General features: G+C 38.0%; 1 protein-coding gene across 4 annotated transcripts in view; it reads left to right on the forward strand.

Moving 5' to 3' along the window:
- CCDC90B (coiled-coil domain containing 90B) overlaps positions 1 to 25,835 on the forward strand; it is a 55,505-nt gene that overhangs the window by 18,730 nt on the left and 10,940 nt on the right. The window contains exons 2-8 of one of the 4 annotated variants that reach the window (XM_082844926.1): positions 13,945 to 14,064; positions 16,692 to 16,795; positions 20,874 to 20,975; positions 21,970 to 22,011; positions 22,108 to 22,179; positions 22,272 to 22,325; positions 24,157 to 24,271. In XM_082844926.1, the coding sequence (XP_082701052.1) occupies positions 13,945 to 14,064; positions 16,692 to 16,795; positions 20,874 to 20,975; positions 21,970 to 22,011; positions 22,108 to 22,179; positions 22,272 to 22,325; positions 24,157 to 24,271 (609 nt within the window). Of the gene's footprint in view, positions 1 to 13,589; positions 14,065 to 16,691; positions 16,796 to 20,873; positions 20,976 to 21,969; positions 22,012 to 22,107; positions 22,180 to 22,271; positions 22,326 to 24,156; positions 25,033 to 25,835 lie in introns of those variants that run through there. The other 3 variants (XM_082844927.1, XM_082844925.1, XM_082844928.1) reach the window with 3 other exon arrangements.

Raw genomic sequence — 25,835 nt, forward strand, 5'->3', positions numbered from 1 at the left:
TGGAAGGTTGCCTATCTCCACTTCATTTAGTTATTTTTCTGAGGTTTTATCTTGTTCCTTCATCTGGTACATAGCCTTCTGCCTTTTCATCTTGTTTATCTTTCTGTGAATGTGGTTTTTGTCTTTGTGATAGCTTTGTCTGATTTTGGTTTCAGGGTGATGGTGGCCTCATAAAAGGAGGTCAGAAGTGTTCCTTCCTCTGCAATTTTTTGAAATAGTTTCAGAAGGGTAGGTGTTAACTCTTCTCCAAATGTTTGGTAGATTTCACCTGTAAAGCCATCTGGTCCTGGACTTCTGTTTGTTGGGAGTTTTTTGTTTGTCTTTTTGCAGTACAGGGCTTCTCACTGCTGTGGCCTCTCCCGTTGCAGAGCACAGGCTCCGGACACGCAGGCTCAGCGGCCATGGCTCACGGGCCGAGCCGTTCTGCGGCATGTGGGATCTTCCCGGACCGGGGCATGAACCTGTGTCCCCTGCATTGGCAGGCAGACTCTCAACCACTGCGCCACCAGGGAAGCCCGGGAGTTTTTTAATTAAGTATTTTCAGTACTGGTACTTGGTCTGCTCATATTTTCTATTCCTGGTTTTGTCTTGGGAGTGTGCACCTTTCTAAGAATTTGTCCATTTCTTTCAGGTTGTGCACTTTATTGGCATATAGTTCCCTGTAGTAGTCTCTTATGGTCCTTTGTATCTCTGTGGTGTTGGTTGTAACTTCTTCTAATTCATTTCTGATTTTATTGATTTGGGCCCTCTCCTTTTTTTTCTTGATGAGTCTGGCTAAAGGTTTATCAATATTGCTTATATTTTCAAAGAACCCGATTCATTGATCTTTTCTATTATTTTCTTCATCTCTATTTCATTTATTTCTCCTCTGATCTTTATGATTTCTTTCCTCCTATTAACTTTGAGTTTTGTTTATTTTTTCTCTAGTTGCTTTCGACATAAGGTTATTTGAGATTTTTCTTGTTTCCTGAGGTAAACTTGTATCGCTTAGAATTGCTTTTGCTGCATCCATAGGTTTTGGATCATCATGTTGTCATTTTCCTTTTTTCAGGTATTTTTTTATTTCCTCTTTGATTTCTTCAGTGACTCATTGGTTGTTTAGTAGCGTATTGTTTAGCCTTGACGTGTTTGTGTGTTTTGCAGTTTTTTTCTTGTAGTTGATTTCTAGTCTCATAGTGTTGTGGTCAGAAAAAAATGCTTGATATGATTTCAGTTTTTTAAATTTATCGAGGCTTGTTTTGTGGCCTAGAATGTGATCTATCCTGGAGAATGTTCCATGTGCATGAGAAAAGGATGTTTATTCTACTTCTTTCAGGTGAAATGCTCAATAAATATCAATTAAGCCCATTCCATCCAGTGTGTTATTTAAGGCCTGTATTTCTGTCTGTATGATCTGTCCATTGATGTAACATGTAAGTTAAAGTCCCCCTGTTATTATTGTGTTACTGTCAGTTTCTCCTTTGTCTGTTAATATTTGTCTTATATTTTGAGGTGCTCCTATGTTGGGTGTATATATATTTTCAGTTGTTATATCTTCCTCTTGGATTGATCCTTTGATCATTTTGTAGTGTCTTTCTTTGTCTCTTGTGACAGTCATTATTTTTAAAGTCTATTTTGTCTGATATAAGTATTGCTACTCCGGCTTTCTTTTGATTACCATTTGCATGGAATACTTTTTCCATCACTTTCAGTCTGTATGTTTCTCTAGATCTAAAGTGAGTCTTTGTAGTTAGCATACGTGCGGGTCTTGTTTTTGTATCCATTCAGCCAGTCTGTGTCTTTTGGTTGGAGCATTTAGTCCATTTACATTTAAGGTAATTAACTATATATATGTTCTTATTGCCATTTTGTTAACTGTTCTGGATTTTTGTAAGTCTTTTATTTCCCCCTTCTTTTGTTCACTTCTCTTGTGATTTGATGACTATATTTAGTGTTGTGTTTGGATTCCTTTTTCTTTTCTTTTTTTAAAAAATAAATTTATTTATTTATTTATTTTTGGCTGTACTGGGTCTTCGTTGCTGTGTGTGGCCTTTCTCTAGTTGTGGCTAGTGCGGGCTGCTCTTTGTCTTGGTGTGTGGGCTTCTCATTGCGGTGGCTTCTCTTGTTGTGGAGCACAGGCTCTAGGTGCATGGGCTTCAGTAGTTGTGGCTTGTGGGCTCTAGAGTGCAGGCTCAGTAGTTGTGGCACATGGGTTTAGTTGCTCCACAGTATGTGGGATCTTCCCGGACCAGGGCTGGAACCTGTGTCCCCTACATTGGCTGGCACATTTTTAACCACTGCGCCGCTAGGGAAGTCCCCTTTTTCTTTCTTGTGTGTAGATCCATTGTAAGTTTTTGGTTGGCAGATACCATGAGGGTTTTGTATAGCAGTCTATGTATATAGATGATTGTTTTAAGTTGCTGCTCTCTTAATTTCAAATGCATTTTAAATACCCTTCATTTGTACTCTCTTCCCCTCACAATTACTGGGAGATTTTTCGTTTGTTTTGGTTTTGCTTTTGTTTTTTTTTGGCCGCACTGCACAGCATGCAGGATCTTAGTTCCCTGACCAAGGATCGACCCCATGCTCCCTGCATTGGGAGCTCAGAGTCTTAACTGCTAGACTGCCAGGGAAGTCCCCACAATTACTGTTTTTGATATCATATTTTACATTTAATTGTTTTGTGTATCCCTTAACTGCTTGTTGTGGATAAACATGATTTTACCACTTTTGTCTTTTAAACTCCCTACTGGCTTTGTGTGTGGGTGATCGCCTACCTTTACTGTATGTTTGCCTTTACTGGTGAGCTTTTTCATTTTGTAATTTTCTTGTTTCTAGTTGTTTTCTTGCTTCTAGCTTCTAGGTGGTCTTTATCATCTAGAGAAATTCCTTTATCATTTGTTGTAAAGCTGGTTTGGTGGTACTCAATTCTTTCAGCTTTTGCTTGTCTGTAAAGCTTTTGATTTCTCCATCGAGTCTGAATGAGAGCCTTGCTGGGTAGAGTATTCTTGGTTGTTAAGTTTTCCCCTTTCATCACTTTAAATGTATTGTGCCACTCCCTTCCGGCCTGCAGAGGTCTGCTGAAAAATCAGCTGATAGCCTTATGGGAGTTCCTTTGTATGTTTTTTGTTGATTTTCCCTTGCTGCTTTTAGTATTCTCTCTTTATTTTTAACTTTGTCATTATGATTACAGTATGTCTTGGTGTGTTCCTCTTTGGGTTAATCCTCTATGGGAATCTCTGCACTTCCTGGACTTGGATGACTGTTTCCTTTCCCAGGTTAGGGAGGTTTTCAGCTACTGTCTCTTCAAATATTTTCTCAGGCCCTCTCTGTCTTCTCCTTCTGGGACCCCTATAATGCAATATTATTGTGCTGATGTTTTCCAGAGGTCTCTGAAACTGTCCTCATTTCTTTTCATTCTTTTTTCTGTTCAGCTATAGTGATTTACACTGTCTTCTAGCTCACTGATCTGTTCTTCTGAATCATTTAGTCTACTATTAATTCATTCTAGTGTAATTTTCATTTCAGTTATTGTATTCTTCATCTCTGCTTGGTTGTCCTTTGTATTTTCTACCTCTTCATTAAAAACTTTTAACTTCTCGCTCTGTTTATCCATTCTCCTCCCGAGTTCTTTGATTATCTTTACAATCGTTACCCTGAACTCTTTCTTGCGTAGATTGCCTATTTCCACATCAGTTACTTCTTCTGTGGTTTTATCTTGTTCCTTCATCAGGCATGTATTCCTCTGCTATCTCATTTTGTCTGATTTGCTATTTGTATTTTTATGTATGTGGCAGGTTAGTTACCTTGGAAATGGCCCTCTGTAGGCGGCATCCTGTGCATCGCAGCGGTGCACTCCTCTCTTGTCACCCAAGCTGTATGCTCTAGGGGTTCCCCCTAAGAGGGCTGTGTGGGCAGTCTGGTAGGTTTGGTTGGCCCCTAATCTAGTTGGTTGCCACAGCCTGCCTTGTGTGGATGCTGCTAGCTGCTATTTAGTGGGGCCTGGTCATGACATGGATGGTCGCGGAATCCTAAGGGGTCCCAAGGCTAGTGCTCACTCACTGGTAGGTGGAGTCAGGGTCCCAAAGTCTCCTGAGCTGTTGCCCACCCACTGGCAAGTGAAGCCAGATCCTGGTGTTAGTGCCAGGCTACTGTCAGGCAGAGCTGGTTCTGGAGTCTGGCTGCAGGGCCCAGGGATCCCAGAGTTCATTTCAGATTGTTGGTGTGGGGCCAGCTCCTGACACTGTTGGATCTGGGGTCCAGGGTGTTCCAAAGTTTGCATTGGCCTGCTAGTGGCTAGGGCCAGGACCCACCTGGCCCCAGGGTAGGGTCTGGCCTCCACTGCAGGATCATAGGTTTGTTGCTTCTAGTGTCTTGCCTCCTGGTGTGTGAGGCTGGTCTAAGGGCCTGTGCAGGCTTCTTGGCAGGAGGGACCGGTGCCTGCCCACTAGTGGTTGGAGCTGGGAGTTGGCCCTCCTGTTGGCTGGGCTTTGTCTAGGGGTGTGTCCAGAGATGGCTGTGGGCTTTTTAGTCTTTAGGCAGCTTCAGTGCTTATGGGTGGAGCCGTGTCCCTGCCCAGTTAGTTGTTTGTCCTGAGGCTTCCCAGCCCTGGTGCCTGCAGGCTGTTGGGTGGTACTAGGTCTTGGCTAATGAGCCAAGATAGCAGCTGCCAGCAGCAGCAGTGCTCACACAGCTGAATGTTCCCCAGTTTCTGCCACCTGTGTCTATGTCCCTAGGGTGAGCCACAGCCATCTGCCTCACCGCCTCTCCAGGAGACTCTCCAAGACCAGCAGGCAGGTCTGGCCCACACGCCTATCAAGTGACTGCTTTGTCCTGGGTCCTGGTGTGCGTGAGATTTTTGTGTGGGCCTTTAAGAGTGAAGTCTCTTATTCCCCCAAGTCCTGTGGGGCTCCTGCAGTTAAGCCCCATTAGCCTCCAAAGTCAAACGCTCTGGGGGCTCATCTTACAGGTGTCAGACCGCTGGGCTGGAGAGCCTGACGTGGGGCTCAGAAATCTCACTCCTGTGAGATTACCTCTGCAACACAATTATTCTCCAGTTTGTGGAGATGGGATTTGATTATATCATGTGTTCACCCCTCCTCTCCATCTTGCTGTGGTTCCTTCTTTATGACTTTAGTTGTAGAAGATCTTTTCTGGTAGGTTCCAGTCTTTTTCATCAATGGTTGCTCTGCAGATAGTTGTGATTTTGCTATGCTTGTGTGAAGAGATGAGCTCAGGGTCTTTCTACTCCACCATCTTGGCCACTCTCTCCCAAGATGGAGCTCTTTTTTTGTGTACACAGTTAAGTTAGAAAAAGCCAGCCTGATAAAAATGTCTTTTCAGAATTCTGACCTTAAACAAAAACCCTTCTAGGGGGAACTTGCATTTCTCTTCCTTTGTCTTTTAAATGTAAATGTACTCCCTGATCTTCGTGTGTGTGTGTGTGTGTGTGTGTGTGTGTGTGTGTGTGTGTGTGTGTGTGTGTGTGTGTGTGTGTGTGTGTGTTTTGAGAACTTGGTCTCTGCCATCCAAAAGGTGCACATATGGTATACATTTGGCAACCTATCGAATAGCCTGGGATTCTGAGCAGTCTTTTGTGTGACTGTACCACCTCTCAGGGGCTTTTTGCCATCTTAACCTTTGTTGAGTCAACCTGTACAGTGAAGTCTTGTACTTTCTTAACTGTTTTGGGGAGTAAACTTTCTGGATCTTGTTTAGGCTCCATCTTTTGCACTCTCTTACGGGGAAGCCTCTTGCATCTTACTGGTTTGAGTCACTATTAAGGTACATCTCATTAATGACTAGATGATGGATCCTTCAAATTTGAGAAACTTCAATTGGTAAATTTTTAGAGAGCTCATTATAAACAGCTGTTTTATTGGTACCTATGGGGGGGAAAACAAAAGGTGGGAAATACATATAATGGTGTTGACTGAAAAAAACATGCACAACATGAGAGCTGTGAATTAAGTTTTATTTGGGGCATAATGAGGACTATAACCCAGGAGACAGCCTCTCAGATAGCTCTGAGGAACTGCTCCAAAGAGATAGAGGGAAAGGTCAGTATATATATGATTTTAGTGAAGCGGGAGGGGATATGTGCAGTCTGGCACACATTTTTGCAGAAGGTTACTGCTGGTCATGAGAAGCAGATGTCTCCCTTGATGATTTTAGTGCTTTTCTAAATATGAAAAGATACAAGAATTTGGGCTCATAAAACCTTCTCCTGAAAATATCTAACTATCTGAAGGCCTGTTCTGTCAATTTTTCCCAGAGCACAGAGTGCCTCATTCCTGATCTCCGCCCTGAACTCCTTTCAGGGTGTGTTGAAGGTCAGTGACTGCAGTGGCTAGTGACTTAATCCTTAGAGAGGCAGATGGCAAATGCCAGTTTTTAGTTGGCAGTGGTTAACCTAAAAACTCCCTTAGTTTAAAACAAACCAAAAATACAAATGGTTTGGGAAGCCTTGTTTGTGGTCTCCACTTGCCCTCAGTGGGTCTTACAGATGCTACTAAAAACATTAGAATAATTCATGTTAACTAGGTTGATTAACAGGGGGAAAAAAAACTGAAGGGAAATTCTAGAGACTTTTTCCCAACCAGGTGGAAATTTTAAAGGGAAGTGTCCCAAATTAATAAAGAAATCTTTAGATGGTTATTTTTAAATGGAGTAAATAAAATGGAAATTAATGGGATTAAATCAAAGGTTTGATACAGCACTACCTGAGGTTGGATGGGCCAAAGGGATCCCTTGCTGTCCCCAACATTACAGGGCCCCAGACAAGTCCACTGTGTTTACCTCAGTGTTTTATTTATTTGTTTATATTTATGTATTTATATATTTAAAAGGCTGGAAGAAAATTACACTCAGATACCTGACCAACAGTTACTTGGGGCAACAGGCCAATAAAGTTAAAAGATTGAGAAAAGGGCTTGAAACCCTTGGCTCAACCCTCCACTGGGGATCCCAGAGCGTTTTATACAAAAATAGATATAATGGTCAGGATAAAAAGAAAGGCTTCTAGGACTCCTTGTAAGACCTATACTTGTTGATTGAGTCCTCATGGAAACTAAAGTTAACAGAATAAAAGTTGATAGAATTGAGATGAAAATTTATAAAAATGTACCCATTTTAAGTGGGCTTTATATAAGATGGTTACATCTCTTTTGCTTAATTATATCGTGGAATAGACATGTTTTACTGGTGAATGCTTCCCCTGCTTGGTATTATAAGGCAGGGCATATGAATTTGCCCCTCAGGAAATATTAATTAAACATGCTAAAGGAAACCAGTAGCATTACCTGAGCCCACACAGTATAAAGTAAAACTGAGAAAGAGGGCCTTTGTTGAATGCCTTATGCAAGCTTTTGAAGGCATGATAAATTAAGCCCTGATATCCTAGAACACAGAACTCCCGAATTGCAGTTTAGTTGGAAATCTTCTCACTGATATAAAAAAGGAAATTAAAGAAAACATAGTTGGGCAAATTAATCTTCTAATATCATTTAGGTGACAGACCCGTTCTTTGTGGAATAAAAAGCAACATCTTTGTCTTGCAAATCTCTATAAATCAGAAATGTAAATACAGCCCACAATGATCTGAGACTGAACCTAATTAGCTCAGTCAGGTTTCAGAACCTGAAACCAACGAGGGAAAAAGGAAAAAAGTGGCTTTTTTAAACTCAAACCACTGGAAAGGCTCCCTCAGCCAAAATCTAATTCATAGCCTCCTTAAGGGTTTATCAAGGACAACTACAAATATTAAAAGTCTTTTCCACAAATAGTAAAGCCTTTGTCATCTGAGCAAAGAAATTTAACTTACTCCAACTGTTATAAATAACTAGTAAATTTACATTGTAGTACAAGAATCATAATTAAGTTTTTAAAGTGAAGCTATGAGATCTCTAAATTTGTCTATTTACGTGTCTGTGTAGACATTATATGTATGAAATATCTCTACCTCTGGGAAATATTATCAAAATTAAATTTATAAAGAGCTCTATTTAATTGACTTAAAAGTAAGTGCTTACAAATTAAATATTTCTAAATATGAAAGAAACTGGCCGGAAGGAATTTCAGGGTCACATGATCTAGGAAATATTCAATATTAAATTAACGTCTGGTATTAAAGCTAGCTTAAGTTTGCTGGTTTAATCAATGTAGACATATCTTACTTTTATAATAAAAGTAAGTTTACCGAAGGTCAACATGTTCATGTTATTTCTGTTACAGAGTCTGTCAGAAAAAAAAAAAAAAAATTTTTTTTAACTTGGTATGGTAGTATTTTCATAAGTTATAAAATAAAGGGGAATGGGATGAGAGTTTTTAGGTGAACCCTTTAGGACTAATTATGTTTGGGATATGTTTATTTAAAATAGTTTCTCCAGATTTTTGGTAAGTTGAGTTTTGCTAAGTTAAATGATGGCAGTTCACTGAATATCCAGGTCATATCAAATAAGATAAAATACTGGAACAGTAATTGCTAAACAGATCTAAATTTACCTACTTTTGTCTCCTTACGAGAGGGAAACTAAAGATGTTTGGGTTTATTAGACCCATATCTTATACCACATTGACGAAAGAAATTATGTTATATGTTTCTAAAGGTTATAGGATATTCCAATAAGGAAATGCTGGTATGACAGTTTACAGTTACTTGCTGATTGTCGATTTTTGGTAGAGAGTAAGGTTTTTAAGGGTTAAAGGTGGAATATGTAATTAAAGTTACTAAAAATAATAAGGGAAACATTTCAATATGCAAGGAAAGTAGGATGGGTGTTTTCAGCAAAAGAAGGTGTGAGGAATGAAAGTACATTTTGTTAAGGGGAAAAAATGATTGTCCTAGAACTGGTTATTTTTGGATGGAAAAATATAGGATAAACTAATACGTATACAAAAAGTCTTAGAAGGTATGTAGAAAGGGAGCCCTGAAAAAGGAGTTTTGTACATAGTCAGGCTGGGATTAGATTAAATTTAATTAAATTTAGGTAAATTTACCTAATTAGGTAAATTACCTAATTACCTAATTTACCTAATTAGGTAAATAGATTTTGTTATTAAAAGTAGGCTGGTGCAAAACTGGATTTGGTTCCTCTGTTCGTTAAGAGAACAAAGTTTTCTTGGAGTATTGCTATTGGAAACAGATTGTGTGAGTTTCTTTGCCTTTAAGTGATCTGTATTTGTTTTTTGAAGTACTGTTTCACAATAACCTATGATCCTATTTGACCAAGTGTTTTGAAACCTTTTTGATGTTTTTGACAAACTTCCCAAATATGAAATTCTTTTTTTTTTTTTAATAGTTCCGCTAACATCCTTTTTTTTTTTTTTTGGCTGCGTTGGGTCTCCGTTGCTGTGCACGGGCTTCTCTAGTTGAGAAGGTGGGGGCTACTCTTCGTTGTGGTGTGCGGGCTTCTCACTGAGGTGGTTCTCTTGTTGTGGAACAGGGCTCTAGGCACACGGGCTTCAGTAGTTGTGGCACGTGGGCTCAGTAGTTGTGGCTCACAGGCTGTAGAGTGTAGGCTCAGTAGTGGTGGCGCATGGGCTTAGTTGCTCCACGGCACGTGGGATCTTCCCAGACCAGGGATCTAACCTGTGTCCCCTGCATTGGCAGGTGGATTCCTCACCACTGCACCACCAGGGAAGTCCCCCAAATATGAAATTCTAACTAAAGTTCTTTTGACCTCCAGCTAACTCTGGGATGCTTTGAATGAACCCTGAGACATCTCAGAGAAGAATATTAAACTAACTAGGCTTATTTGGTATGTTAAATTACTTGAGAAGCATCATCAAGTGATTGGAGATGAACCATAGGTTAGAGTGTGTAGATAAATGTCATTAATACAGATATTCCAAAATTTATATGGAATACCTAAAAATCTGATGTGCCCTGGTATAAGTTATCAGTCATAAGTCTAATTATCTTAAAATGTGTGTCACATAAGTATCCAAGCTTCTTGTCAATTGCATTGTAATCAGATCTTTAACCGTGCCATTTTAAGTCTTGTCGTTTGTAAACAATCATTGTTTTACTCTGATGCTTTTATAAAATGAAGGTCTTAAAGAAGATTCGTAAAAATGACTTTTTGACAAATATAAGTTTCTGATAATTTTCAGATCATACCACTGAACTGGGTAAGATATTACAGAATTCGAATGGAGACCTGATGACTGCATTCAAATCTTCAGGAATTAATTACATGAGACTAAATGAACTGATGAATATGATTTATAATTTTACCACTTTTTCTGAAATATACTGGATTTTAATCCTTGTTTTCCAGGAAAACAGGAAAAGCTTTCCTCTTATGCTATGACCTACAACAAGTTGATAAAGTATACCTTTGTAAACAAAGATGAAATATATATCATTTTCTCTCTGCCTGATCCTTCCAGAATTTGGCTTCTCCAGCTGGCTCCCCTGTGAACTTGATGGTTTATTGCAGATTACAACCAGATTACAACTAGTTATACTAATCATTGCTTTAATTTGTTCTTGTTTTCAATTTGTTTATACTTTCTGTCTCTGCTGTACTATGACTTTATTAATGTATAAAGCTGTATTAGTTGTGTTACCTACATCCTGTCTGTTTTATAAGATTACTGTCTACTGGGGAATTCCCTGGTGGTCTAGTGGTTAGGACTCCAAGCTTTTACTGCTGAGGTTGCAGGTTCAATCCCTGGTCGGGGAAGATCCCACAAGCTGCACAGCGTGGCCAGGAAAAAAAAAATTGTTGTCTTTTGCATTACCCAATGTGTAACCAGGTCTCCAGCAAAATTAATGATGGCTAAAAGTCTTCAGACTGTTGATTATATATACATAACCTACATAAAATAACTGTAATAGTACAACTCTAGTTATGGGAAGAAGCAACAAGGGAAAACATTTCCTGGATCAAAAGAGACTAGTAAGACAGGTGATCCAGAGAAGTTCAGATTATCAACAGGGCCTAATCCAAAAATTAACACATTGAGTATAGCCTATCAACAGAATCTTCACCTGATCTAGGAATGAGCCTTCCTAGCACCATGGGACAAAATTGGTCATGAAATGCTTCCCAAATGATGGTTGATTTATGAGCAAGGCGAGGCACTGTGGATGAAAAATGTTGCCTGCCATATCAGTAAACGAAGGATGCTGCAGCCACCAGCCACTGCAGCCACCCTCAGCTATGCACTCTGAGGGGATTCAGGGTAGAGAAAAGCAGGACACCAGTCCTAGATAGTTAAGGTGCATATCAAAGGAATGATTTCAGTGAGCCCAGACCCTTGCATCTTCCCATACATAGTAAAGCGCTAAATTCATTAACTTGAGATGTCTGGTTTTCTTTAACAGTAATCTTTTGATGTTGCAACTACCTGGTTTTTGTTGCAAAACTCCTGTATATCTTGGCTCCTCCCTTACCTCTTCAGAGCAGCCTCTCGATCTGAGAGGCTGTCCTCCAGGCTTAAGTCCTCAGAAAATCCACTGAATAAAACATAATTCTCAACTTTTAGGTTGCACTTTTTTTTTTTCAGTCAACAAGTAGGAAGCTTCTCTTTGTGGAAGGTATTCAGAGTTTGTTGACTGAAGTCAGAGGAACTGTGTACTAATATAAATATGCCTTGCTCTGAGACCATAAGATCTCAAATTACTTAGCTCCTCTGAGCCTCAGTTTTCCTCATCCACAACATGAGAATTTTAAGGATAAAGTAATAGGTGTGAAAATAGTAACATGTTGTATAAATATTATTACTGATTTGTTCCCCTAAACCCCAAATAAAAGACTGAACTTCTAATCAACTGAATGAACTTCTAATCAAGGATAGGTAACTAAGGGTACCAATCATTGTTCCTAATGCAGTTGTTATAGAAATCTGCCCCTCTTTTTCCTCTAATTTTCTTTTTCTCTCCCTCCTTAGGTTTAATATTGACCCACAGGCACACTGCTTAACTCTTCTAGGTGCCACTCAAAGCCAAAAAGATTGCCGACCTCTGTGCTAATGAGTGTGTGTGTGTTCAAAATTGATCCACCTTTACATCTGCTTCCTTTTATTTCTGGTTAACCAGAATTCATCTGAGTACTTGAATGAATTAATATAAAGGACTAGACATTACTCTTTCATTATTTGAATTTAGAGGTTATGTTTAGATTTTTTTAAAAAAACATGTTTCCTGTTTATTAGTCTATAAAGTCAATGAAGACATCTGTTATGTCTGGTTTTGCTCATCATCCCCTGTGCCTAACACAGTGCCTGGCACTCAGATGTTTCTTGACTAGAAAGTTATATAGGAAGGAATCACATTTGCCTTACACTATACTAGCAGAAAAGTAATACCTGAGGTTGCAGCTTTGTCTTTTAAGTACCTAGATGTCTTAAGTGGCTTAGGATAAAAAAGACAGCATGGGGTAAGACAGCATGAGATTTGGAGTCAGAAGACCTGGATCTGAATCCTGATTCTGCCAGAGACTCTATGACCTTAGGCAAGACCTTAGGCAAAACCTTAGGCTTTACCTTTCCTAGGCTTGATTTTCTTATCTAAAAAGGTGAATAATACCACGATGCCTTGGTAGTATATAAAGTATCTAGTATAGTACCTTGTGTTTGATTAGTAGTTTATACTAATTAGCAGTTATTTCACATAATACATAGTAATGGCAATAAAGTTGTATATAGACAGAGTTCTCCCCCAAAGAAAATACTTCTTAATAAATTCATCAGCAGTAGATAGAAAAGAACCATTCTGTGTCTAGGTTAAAAATTGGGAATTTATTGAAATAGGACATTTATTTCAAAAATGAGAACAACGTCCTAGGTCTTTTGTGTTGATACCACTAAATACTTCTGGATTTAAAATCCGATTCACTGATTGATTCAACAATAAAATACTGTGAGCCAACTATTTGCCAAGCACTGTTTTAGGTACTAAAGATACAGATGAAAGACACAGTCCAGGCCTCATGGCACTTACATTCTGGTTCAGAGAGACAAGCAGTAAACAAGATAATTTCAGATTAGAACTGAGAACTGTGTAGGAAATAAACTGTGGATATATAAGAGTGGGAGGACAGAAAGCTACTTTAGACGGGGGTATATGTCTAAAAATTATCACAGCTCTGTGGAAAGACTTCTGAGCAAGAAGGAGAGTTGCTGGACAGTTTCTGCTCTCCAGTAATTAGAGATGTGCCAGCAATACCCAAAGCTTTTTTCTTTTTTAATAAATTTATTTATTTACTTTGGGCTACATTGGGTCTTTGTTGCTGTGCGCAGGCTTTCTCTAGTTGAGGCAAGCGGTGTCTACTCTTCGTTGCGGTGTGCGGGCTTCTCATTGTGGTGGCTTCTCTTTGTTGCGGAACACGGGCTCTAGGCGCGTGGGCTTCAGTAGTTGTGGCATGCGGGCTCAGTATCTGTGGCTCACGGGCTCTAGAGCGCAGGCTCAGTAGCTGTGGCGTACGGGCTTAGTTGTTCCGCGGCATGTGGGATCATCCCAGACCAGGGCTCGAACCCGTGTCCCCTTCATTGGCAGGCGGATTCTTAACCACTGCACCACCAGGGAAGTACCCCCCAAAGCTTTTGATGTATATTATGTTATGATGTTAGACTGACTCTTAAAATTTTGGAATACTAAAAGACAGCAAACATTTACTGAATGTTTACTACGTACAGAATAATGTTAGAGACTTTTCAAATAAAAGAATCAGGGGCTCAGGGACTTCCCTGGCAGTCCAGTGGTTAAGACTACCCTCCCAATGCAGCGGGTATGGGTTTGATCCCTAGTCGGGGAATTAAGATCCTGCATGCTGCACAGCGTGGCGAAAAAAAAAAAGAATCAGGGGCTCAGATAAATCCTTTATCTTGCTTGAAATTACGGAATTCCCAAGTAGAAGAGCTGGAACTGTATTACAAATAGATGGGGGGAAATGCTTTAGAAGCTAAAATGTGACGCTTCTATTAGTTACTACAAAAAAAACTGCCTTCTCTTTTCAGATTTCTTCACCACCACAACCAAGGAAGGATATGATATGAGGCCAGTGGACATAACTCCTTTAGAACAAAGGAAATTAACGTTTGATACGCATGCATTGGTTCAGGACTTGGAAACTCATGGTGAGAAACATGGGTCCCTTTTGAAAGAATATCAACAGCACTCAAAACAAATTACCTAGTCAAGACAACATCACCATTATGAACAATTAAGAGTCACTGTTTAGGTTGCTTCCATGTCCTGGCTATTGTAAATAGAGCTGCAATGAACATTGTGGTATATGACTTTTTGAATTATGGTTTTCTCAGAGTATATGCCCAGTAGTGGGATTGCTGGGTCGTATGGTAGTTCTATTTTTAGTTTTTTAAGGAACCTCCATACTGTTCTCCATAGTGGCTGTATCAGTTTACACTCCCACCAACAGTGCAAGAGGGTTCCCTTTTCTCCACACCCTCTCCAGCATTTATTGTTTGTAGATTTGTTGATGATGGCCATTCTGACCGGTGTGAGATGATATCTCATTGTAGTTTTGATTTGCATTTTTCTAATGATTAATGATGTTGAGCATTCTTTCATGTGTTTGTTGGCAATCTGTATATCTTCTTTGGAGAAATGTCTGTTTAGGTCTTCTGCCCATTTTTGGATTGGGTTGTTTGTGTTTTTGATATTGAGCTGCATGAATGGATAAAGATGTGGCATATATATACAATGGAATATTACTCAACCATAAAAAGAAACGAAATTGAGTTATTTGTAGTGAGGTGGATGGACCTGGAGTCAGTCATACAGAGTGAAGTAAGTCAGAAAGAGAAAAACATATACCGTATGCTAACACATGTATATGGAATCTAAAAAAAGAATGGTCATGAAGAACCTAGGGGCAAGACGGGAATAAAGACGTAGACCTACTAGAGAATGGACTTACAGACATGGGGAGGGGGAAGGGTAAGCTGGGGCAAAGTGAGAGAGTGGCATGGACATATATACACTAACAAATGTAAAACCGCTAGCTAGTGGGAAGCAGCCGCATAGTACAGGGAGATCAGCTCCGTGCTTTGTGACCACCTAGAGGGGTGGGATAGGGAGAGTGGGAGGGAGGGAGATGCAAGAGGGAAGAGATATGGGGATATATGTATAACTGATTCACTTTGTTATAAAGCAGAAACTAACACACCATTGTAAAGCAATTATACTCCAATAAAGATGTTAAAAAAAGTCACTATTTAAATATGAGCCATCCATAAAATAGAATATTTTAGTCACGAAAATGGTATAGTTTGAAGAGTATTTACTGATGTGAGAAATGCTCAAGATACATGTGCAGAATGATTCCAATTATGTTAAAAAAACAACTGTAGTTTCTAGGCTGATACTAAAGTTTATGTGGAAGTACAAGCACAATGTTTAAGAATAGAAAAAAAAGAAAATCAAAGAATGTCACAAAAAATTACCAAATGTCAAAACAGTTATTTAAAGTATATGAAGAGCTTCCCTGGTGGCGCAGTGGTTGAGAGTCCGCCTGCCGATGCAGGGGACATGGGTTCGTGCCCCAGTCCGGGAAGATCCCATGTGCTGCGGAGCGGCTGGGCCGTGAGCCATGGCCACTGAGCCTGCGCGTCCGGAGCCTGTGCTCCGCAACGGGAGAGGCCACAACAGTGAGAGCCCCACGTACCGCAAAAATAAATAAATAATGTATATGAAACTATAGGAATAGAAGAGTTGATTTAATGGAATAGAATGGTATTCAGAAACGTGTGTCTTAGAAAGCAATAAAGAAGGCATTACAAATTAGGGAAAGGAAAGACTGTTTAATAAATGAGCTATGATAAATGACTAGCCATTGGAAAAAAATAGATTCCCTTACTGAAAAATAAAATTCCAGATTGATTAAAAGCTAAATGTAAAAAAAAGACTACAAAAAATATTATAATATAGAAATATTTTTTGACTTTTAGAGTAAGGAAGCAAGACAAAACTCAAAAGCAATGAAAGTAAAAGTAAAGACTGACAGATGTGACTACAGAAATATTTATTTAAATCTGTGTATCGAAGGATATGATCCGTAAGGTTAAAAATGTTAGCAACACATATGACAGTGAGCCTATTACTTTAATATACAAAGAATTCATATGAATCAATAAGAAAAGTTAAGCAGTTTTATAGAAAAATGGACAAAGGCCATAAACAGTTCACAGAAAAATAAATTACCAATAAGTGTATGTAAAGATGCTTAATCAAGGAAATGCAAATTTTAAGTATAAAAATAATAATGCAATACCATTTTAATGCCAATTATACACTCAAAAAAGACTAGTCATACCCATGTTGATGTAAATGTGGGGAAATGGATCATTGGAATTAAAATTGGAGAATGCTTTTTAGAGAGTAATTTAGCATAATCTGTCGATTTTTAATTATAACCATTTTTTTAAAAGACTGCAGTTGACCCTTGAACAACACGGGGGTTGGGGCACCGACCGCCTGTGTAGTCAAAAATCTGCATGTAACTTTATAGTGGCCCTCTGTATCCGCAATTCCACATCCACAGCTTCAAGCAACCACAGATTGTGTGGTATGGTAGTATTTACTGTTGAGAAAAATCTGCATCTAAGTGGACCCACTCAGTTCAAATCCATGTGTTCAAGAGTCAACTGCATGAAAATTTAAATGATAGAAGTTATTCTAGCTGTCTATTTTGAGAAGGATGTGCACTTTTAAAAAAATATAAATACCTGTTTGCCGCTTGTAGGATTTGACAAAGCACAAGCAGAAACAATTGTATCAGCATTAACCATTTTATCGAATGTCAGCCTCGATACTATCTATAAGGAGATGGTCACTCAAGCTCAACAGGTAATGTTTTCATTTTTATCACTTCTGACAGTTTCATTAGACAATCTTTTTCATAACTGCATCTCTGTTTAGCCACCCACCTTCTAAACACACCTGCATCTTCCTTATTATTCTCTCTAAAGGAACCAAAAACGAAAAACGTGTAGCAAAGTCAGTATCCAGAGAGACTGAGGAGTTAGAATAGTCATCACAAAATTATGGTAACACAAAGAGTAAAATTTTGTCAGATCTTCCATTGTGTAAGATAATTATATTATTTGAGTCATGGGATGGTGGTAGGCTGTTAGTGAAACAACTTTTTCCACATAGAAAGCCCACCACAGTAGAAGAGCTGACCAGTTTACTGCAGTCATGTGTATGTTCTGGTTAATTTTCACAAAGTTGGAAAGCTGGAAGGGACTTACATACATGGCTGGGAAGGAGTTCATAAATCACCTAAGATGCTTTAATCTGACCAGATACCTGAATCCTTAAACGCCAAGTAATACCATTTACGAAGAACTTAAGAAGTGAGAGGCAGTGTTGGGGACTGCTCATATATGATCTTATTTAATCTCTCTAACAACCTTGAAAAGTAGGTAGAATTATTCTATTTTACCACTGAAAAAAGGATCAGAGAGGTTCAGTAATTTGCAAGAGTTGTCATTGTGGTGCTGTGGACAAAAAGCAATAATTTTATATGAAGGATAGAATAAGCTAAATGAACTTAACTGTAGAATAATAATTCATAATCTGTCAATCATGAATTAATTACTGTGTTTAAGAATCTGTTTTCTTTCTCTGGTTATATTTTTTTAATTTTTTAAATTTAGGCTTTCTTCTTCAGATAAATATTTCACAGCAGAGAAATATTAGGATTTCTTTTTTACATAAAATTAGGAGCTCTTGCATAAAATGTCATTACTTCAAAGGTCATGAAAGAGCGAAATTTTTAAAAGATTTTTTCTGTAATATCCAATTAATTATGTATTTAGAATTAAAAGCATTCAGCCCCTAGATTTAACTTAACTTTAAATTTGTATGTGTATTATTTTAGCTAAATTTATTCAGGATCATAACAGACTATTAATATTAAATCCACCAAAGAAAAAGCCACTCATTTAATCCCTCCCAAACCTTTGAGCTATCCTGAAAGAGCTAATGGTACTCTTAAATCAGATTTTTAAGTTTCTCTGCAATATAATCAGTGAATTAAAACTTTTTTGAGGAATTTTTATGCTGCCAGGGCCATTTAATCTTACATTTAAAATGTAGGATTGGGGGCTTCCCTGGTGGCGCAGTGGTTGAGAGTCCGCCTGCCGATGCAGAGGACACGGGCTCGTGCCCCGGTCTGGGAGGATCCCACATGACGCGGAGCGGCTGGGCCCGTGAGCCACGGCCGCTGAGCCTGCGCATCAACGGGAGAGGCCACAACAGTGAGAGGCCCGTGTACCACACACACACACACACACACACACACACACACACACACAAAATGTAGGATTGGATGTAGGAACACTACTACTGAACTTTTGGGTTTTTTATTACTGGTGTATGAAATCAAAATCCCATTCCATCCTTGGGCCATAGGCCATGAGGCAAACAAGCTTCATACCTGATCACTTCAGAAAGAGCCATGCTAAGTCAAGTGTGCTCAGTCTGAGAATTCGGTTATATTCTGAATTTGCTTATAGTCTGAATAACATTCATATTCTCTGGTGGCGCCACAATAGTTACAATGATCACACTTTTAATAGATTTGACTGTATTAAATTTTTCCACTTAAAGTTTTTGAAGATGCACATACGTGCTATCTTATAGGCTTTTTGAGTCCCAAACTATTTAGAGGCGGAAAGGGAGATAGAAAGAGTTTAGAGTCACAGTACAGTAATTCCTTATTCTCAGGTTCAGAGTCTATAAGTATGTAGTTACATTTTCTACTCTTCTGTATGTAGTTCTGGTAAGAAAATAACATTTTATTAAAGACTTAAACAAAAATAATATTATAGTTAATGTCTTCGAACTCCTTCATAATGATATTTGGGGGGAACAAGACCGACAACCCCTAGAGGCCACTTCTGTATGACTTCTGAGGTAATTCTCATGAATATTTCAAGCAGAACTGCATAAAAGAAAATGAACCTCCCTCCCCAATAATATAGATGAGAGATAGGGAAAGCATTAGAGTCAGGGATGTCTATTGTACACAGTAAAAAATACTTTTTCATTTTATGATAGGAATAATATTTAAAGCAAAACTCCCTCCACATCAAAACATTGGAGTCACACTGTCCTGCTTCAGCCATTAGACACCTGTCTCATCACATTCATCGAATGCTAACTGTGCACCAAGTATTACTGTAAGCATTTTACATGCATTATATCATTTAGTCCTCAAAACAACTCTATAAGATATAGGTAGTTTTTATTCCCATTTCAGCAAAGAGGAGGTCAAAGAAGCTAAATAACGTGCCCAAAGGCCCATAGTAAATGGCAGCGTTTGGATTCAAACCCAGGCAGCCTGACTCCAGAACTCACATTTTTAACCTCCAGTCTATGTGGCTGTGCCATCTGACCGCTGTTCTTAGAGAATATGTGTGCATTCCAGACCCTTTTGAAGACTGAGTCATTCCGTAGCCATGCATCTGGAACTACTGTAGCCTCTGTTTTCTAAACGTCAAGGCAGTTTTGAAATAGTCTTTCTCACCCATATTGTGGTCAGTGGAGGACTGTAACCCCAACAATGCACTCCTAGCCACAAACTATGACAAAATGGGAGTTCCACTAGTCATTCTGTTCTTGTTTGGGTTTTTCTGTTTTGTTTATAAACCGTTATAGAGGGTCTTTTTCAAGGTTACACCTTCATCTACTTTTTCTTTTGATTAAAAAGAGATAAAAGATGAGTCAGCAAGCTACATGATTTTGAGAAGTTTAGTGGTTAACGTTATATTTGCCTTGTAAGACTGCTTTAAATCATTTCTACAAAAATGTCCCTCCCTAGCAAAGTAAAAGTTTATAAGTCTATCAGATAGGGCTTCCCTGGTGGTGCAGTGGTTAAGAATCTGCCTGCCAATGCAGGGGACCCAGGTTCGATCCCTAGTCTGGGAAGATCCCACATGCCACGGAGCAACTAAGCCCGTGCACCACAGCTACTGAGCCTGTGCTCTAGAGCCCGCTAACTCCTGAAGCCCGCGCACCACAACTCCTGAAGCCTGCGCACCTAGAGCCCGTGCTCCGCAACAAGAGAAGCCACTGCAATGAGAAGCCTGTGCAACACAACAAAGAGTAGCCCCCGCTCATTGCAACTAGAGAAAGCCCACACGCAGCAATGAAGACCCAACACAGCCAAAAATAAATAAAATAAATTTTAAAAAAAGAAAGAACTTGTGTGGTGATGGAGGTGTTAACTAAAAACTTAAAAAAATAAATCTATCAGATAGGGGCCACCTTTTCTTTCACAAATTCTTTGTAGTGCCAAATATAGGAAAGATACTCAGGAATTTAAACCAAACTATGTTATACTGACAATTATTTAAACCATACTTCTATTTTATTACCTGACTTCTAAGTCTTATTCAGTATCCTAGAAATTTCTGATGGTAGAAGATCCTTCAAAATCAACTTCCCTGGCGGTCCAGTGGTTAAGACTCCGTGCTTCCACTGTCTGGGGTGCAGGTTCGATCCCTGGTCGGGAACCAAGATCCCGCAAGCCGCGCAGCCAAAAAATAAAAATTAAAAAAAAAAAAGCAAAGCAATGAAAGATAAAAACTTTCCCATGTAGATATTTTAAAAATAAATAAACAACAGAAAAAGAGTATTTGCTGAGGAGCTCTTGGAGGTTAAGTAAGCATTTAATTGGGATTCTTTCATTGAAAAGACCTAGACATGTGTTTCTCTTCACTGGGAAATACTTTTTCTTCCTTGAATCTCCTACTTCTTTTAATTTTGATATTTCAGATATATAGGTTTCATTTGTTTTGTTTTTTACTTAGCCAAGCAACATTATACCTTGTAGCAAGACAATAATTTTTTTTAATTTTCATGAACAATTCCATGCAAGGGGATGGCATTACTCAGTTATTTTAATTTTTCATTTTAGGAAATAACAGTACAGCAGTTAATGGCTCATTTGGACTCCATTAGGAAAGACATGGTCATCCTAGAGAAAAGTGAATTTGCAAATCTGCGAGCAGAGAACCAGGTGATACAAGTCTCAATTTATTACTAATAAAATAACTGATTTCATAAGTATCCTACTTGGTGAAGAGTAGGACCCCAAAACAATTTCATGTGGTTATTAAATAATTATTAGCAAGTTTTTAGATAAAAGTATACATGTTTAACCATACCTAATCTATGTATACATCATAGTTTCTTGCATACTAAAGAATGACAGTTGTATCTTAAACAGGTCACATAAAAGGAAATCTTTGATCTACATATATTTTATTAAATTTCTAGTGTAGTTCAGAATAATGTTCTCAGAACTGACAGTAATGTAGCATTTTCCATTTTTTTGGTTCTGTAATAATTATTTTGTCACTTAAGAGAAAAATGTTTTTGTAATTCAGTCAGAACTTTGTTAGCTTAAAATATTTTAAAATTTAGAATATCAATCTTTTTTTATTTTTAAGTAGAATACAGTAGGTCCCCCCTTATCTGCATTTTCGCTTTCCACAGTTTTAGTTACTTGTGGTCAACTGCAGTCTGAAAATATTAAGTGGAAAATTCCAGAAATAAACAGTTCATATGTTTATGTCACACTGATCTGAGTAGCATGATGAAATCTTTCACCATCCCACTCCATTCCCCCCAGGACATGAATCATCTCTTTGTCCAGTGTATCCACACTGTATATGCTACCTACCCATTAGTATAAGAAAAAACATAGTACATATAGGGTTCAGTACTATTCGAGGTTTCATCCACTTGGGGTCTTGGAACATATCCCCAGTGGATCAGGCGGGACTACTGTATTGAAACATAAATACATTGTCTAATGTTATGTTCATAATTATTTTCTGAATACGATGAACTATTAGTTCTTTTTTTGTCTTTATTCTTTATCAGATAATGTATTAGAAATCCACAGAATGTCCAATTTTTGCTTATGCAAGGTTTCAGATTTTTTTTAATAAATCATAATATGGACTTTGATTTAACACCAATTGTGTGTGATCTTTCTTTATACCTAGAAAATGAAAATTGAATTAGAACAAGTTAAGCAACAACTGATAGTAAGTGAAATTTTTTCCCCACTTCAGAATAGTTCATTAATTTCAGAACAAATATTCATTACAAGATCACTTTCTTAATTTTTTTTTTCTTTAAAGAATGAAACCAGTCGAATCAGAGCAGATAATAAACTGGATATCAACCTAGAAAGGAGCAGAGTAACAGATATGGTAATGTGCTTTTAAATGTACTTTTTTGCACTTACTCCTTTTTAATTCCTTTTAGTCTTTTTTTTAACCTCTTGATAAACCATATCGTTTAGTTTACAGATCAAGAAAAGAAACTTATGGAGGCAACCACAGAATTTACCAAAAATGTAAGCTGCTATGTAAAAGTTTCTCTTCTGTATAGCTCTCATGCCTTATGTAACTGCCTTTATATGTATCATTTTATAAGTTTGGACTTCAACAAGCTAGCCCTATAGATTCCATGATTTCCTCATAGCTGTTATAGTTAACCAGTACTTTGGGGGAAGCTGCTACCAGGTGGAGGGGAGTACCTGAGCTGTGACTTCTGAGTCAGAATCAAGCTTTCCAGGTAGCATACTTTTATTTAACTAAATTATTTTTATATGGAAGAGAACTATTTTTTTAAAAAGACAAGGATTCATAATTAGTATTTAATGAATGCCTAGGTTCAGTCAAATAAAAAATTTTTATGTTAGATACTGTTTTACTTAACTTTTTTGTCTATTAATTTATTTAATCCTCATATCAGCCTCTGTGTGAGGTAGGCACTCTATTCCCATTCTACCAATTTGGAAAGTGAGGCAGAAGGAAGTTAAGGTCACACAACTAAAAAGTGGTAGAGCCAGATGTCAACCCGGATTCTAAATTCCATACTCATAACTACTGTTTACCTCTCAGTAATCCTAAATTGTGATCATTAATTAATCTCTGTGGCTGAGTAAAACCTAGCTTTCTGACTCAGCCTAGTCCTTTTCTTAAAAGTGAAGAAGTCACTCCGTCTACAGTCTAACATAAGAGACATCACTCTTTATTATAATTCAGTAGATGCGAAGGTCCCATTTGCCGTTCTAAGCAGCCTATATTCCCTTCTCTAACTTCTTGGCCAGATAAAGGAGATAAACAAGGAAATCAACAAATTCTCTCCCAGCTAATTTCTGAGCTATAAATATCATCTCATTTCTCTTTCTACCCCTTAGTCCCTATGCATATAGCATTCAGTGTTACCCAACAAGCATTTCTGCCATCTCCTTTAATATTGGTGCCAGTTCATATTATAAACCCAGTTGGTTTTTCCTTTTGCAAAATATATTTAAAGTTTTAACTATGATATCCTAAGGACTTTATACAAATAAGGTGATAGTTCTGTGACTAACATTTTTGCTTCTTAGTTTATCCTCATATATTTAGGTCTCAAATACAGGCATACCTCAGAGGTATTGCAGGTCCATTTCCAGACAACAGCAATAAAGCAAATACTGAAATAAAGTGAGTCACACAAATTTTTTGGTTTCCCAGTGCATGTAAAAGTTATGTTTACAATATACTGTAGTTTATTAAGTGTGCAGTAGCACTATATCTAAATAAACAATATCTATACCTTAATTTAAAAATAACTGCTACAGAGATGCTAACCATCTTCTGAGCTGTCAGTGCGTGGTAATCTTTTGCAATAGTAACATCAGAGATCAGTGGTCACAGATCACCATAATAAATATAGTAATAATGAAAAAGTTTGAAGTATTGCAAGAATCACCAAAATGTGACACAGAGACATGAAGTGAGCAAATGCTCATGGAAAAATGGCGCCGATACACTTGTTTGACTCAGGGTTGCCACAAAGCTTCAATTTGTTTAAAAACAGCATGCAGCATCTTCGAAGCACAATAAAATGAGGTATGCCTGTATCTTCCTGTGAGGTTTTTAGTAGAAGGTGCCCAGAATGTGATAATCCTAAGAAATAGTCTCCAAATATCAAAGTGGAAGGAATACTTTTTGTCAATTTGTAATATTCTTGTAGTGTTATTTTTTCTTCTTAATATCACTGTGCTTTTTTACTGTTTCCCCACTTAAAACTTTTGTTACACAAAATTAGCCCATAAGTGAGGATTTCTAAAGTAAACATTTTTCTCCATGATACACAGGGACAAAATTTAATTGTCTTATTCTTAATTACTACAGGATACCAAAACCAGAGGTATTATTTCAGAGACCGGTAACAAAATTGACACTGAAATTGCTTCTTTAAAAACCCTAATGGAGTCTAACAAGCTTGAGACAATTCGTTACCTTGCAGGTAAGGCTGTGTTTGTCAGAGAAAGGAATTACTGTCATTTGATTTTCGGACTTATTAGCTCCTACCTCCCAAGGTAGCCATGGGGCACAGAAGAAAAAAGGAGGAGCTGTAACAGATCTCCTTTATTGTTTGGTTCCCTGGAGTACTTGGAAAATGTAAGTTTAATAGGCAGTAAATTTAGGATATAAGTTTAACAGGCAACTCTGCATCCTCCTAATGGGAAAAAGCATATGGATGTCAAAGATAAACATAAACACAAGTACAAAACGATGCAAAGATACACTGGGTATTCCACAATGAAAAAACCGAAAATTTTTAGATAAAGATCACCAAAATAGATATAGACCATTAAAAACCACAGCAAGCAAAGGGGCAAAAACTACCTCCTATCTTGAATCCAACTGACAGAGCAGGGATACTACCCAAAATTAGATTATTTGTCACATACTGAGTTCCTCAAGTACCATGTGACCTGACCAATTTACAGAGCCCCAAGGAGTTAGAAAGAATGCCCTAGTCGAGTAGTACATTTTTCTTTGTATAAAAAAGTAATACATTTTCATCCTAAATTGTTCATATAATTCAAAAGCAATATAGTAAAAGTGAAAGTTTTCTCCCTCCCCATGTGTATTTACTATTAGTAGTATATATCTTTCTAGGCTTTTCCTTCTATATGTGAACATTGCAGATTTTTTAAACAGTAATTAGATGATACTGTACAGAGTACAACTTCTAAAAATTTAACCAAATGTTTTGATTATCTTTCCACATGAATACATATATAGACTTTTTTTTTTTTTACTAGGAAACATACTATTCCATTGTATGAAAATACCATAATTTATTTATCCAAACCTCTATTAACAGACATTCTGCTCCCAACTGTTTTTATTAAAAACAATATTGCGGGCTTCCCTGGTGGTGCCAGTGGTTAAGAATCCACCTGCCAACACAGGGGACACAGGTTCAAGCCCTGGTCCGGGAAGATCCCACATGCCGCGGAGCAATGAAGCCCATGTGCCTAGAGCCTGTGCTCCGCAACAAGAGAAGCCCCTGCTCGCCACAACTAGAGAAAGCCCACGTGCAGCAACGAAGACCCAATGCAGCCAAAAATAAATAAATTTATTTTAAAAAATATTGGACCAAATAGCCCTATATATGTGTGAGTAAATACACACACACCCCTTTATGCCATCATGCTAGTATTTCTATATAATAAATTGCTTATGCACATCTAAAAATTGGGGTCAAAAAGATAGGCACATTTAAAATTTTTATGTTATTGAATTGTCCAAAATAAAATTGCTGCTTTATACCATCAGTGATTTTCTGGGTAGGCACTAATTATGTTGAAGCGGCAGCAGGAGTAGAGATGGAGCCCCTAGCCCTCAGCTGATGCACACCCCGACTCCCCCTTCCTCTCTTCAACTTGAATGACTTAGCATCTAAGATCCATTTGAAGAAAGGGTTCTAAGGCTAAAAGAAGATTTGAAAACCCCTATTCTAGCAAAGTCTCTGGAACCAGAGATCATCTGTCCAATAGGAATGCTAACAGGAAATGCCA

The sequence above is a fragment of the Leucopleurus acutus genome (genome assembly GCF_964270905.1).
Source record: "Leucopleurus acutus genome assembly, chromosome: 8".
Taxonomy (NCBI): Eukaryota; Metazoa; Chordata; class Mammalia; order Artiodactyla; family Delphinidae; genus Leucopleurus; species Leucopleurus acutus.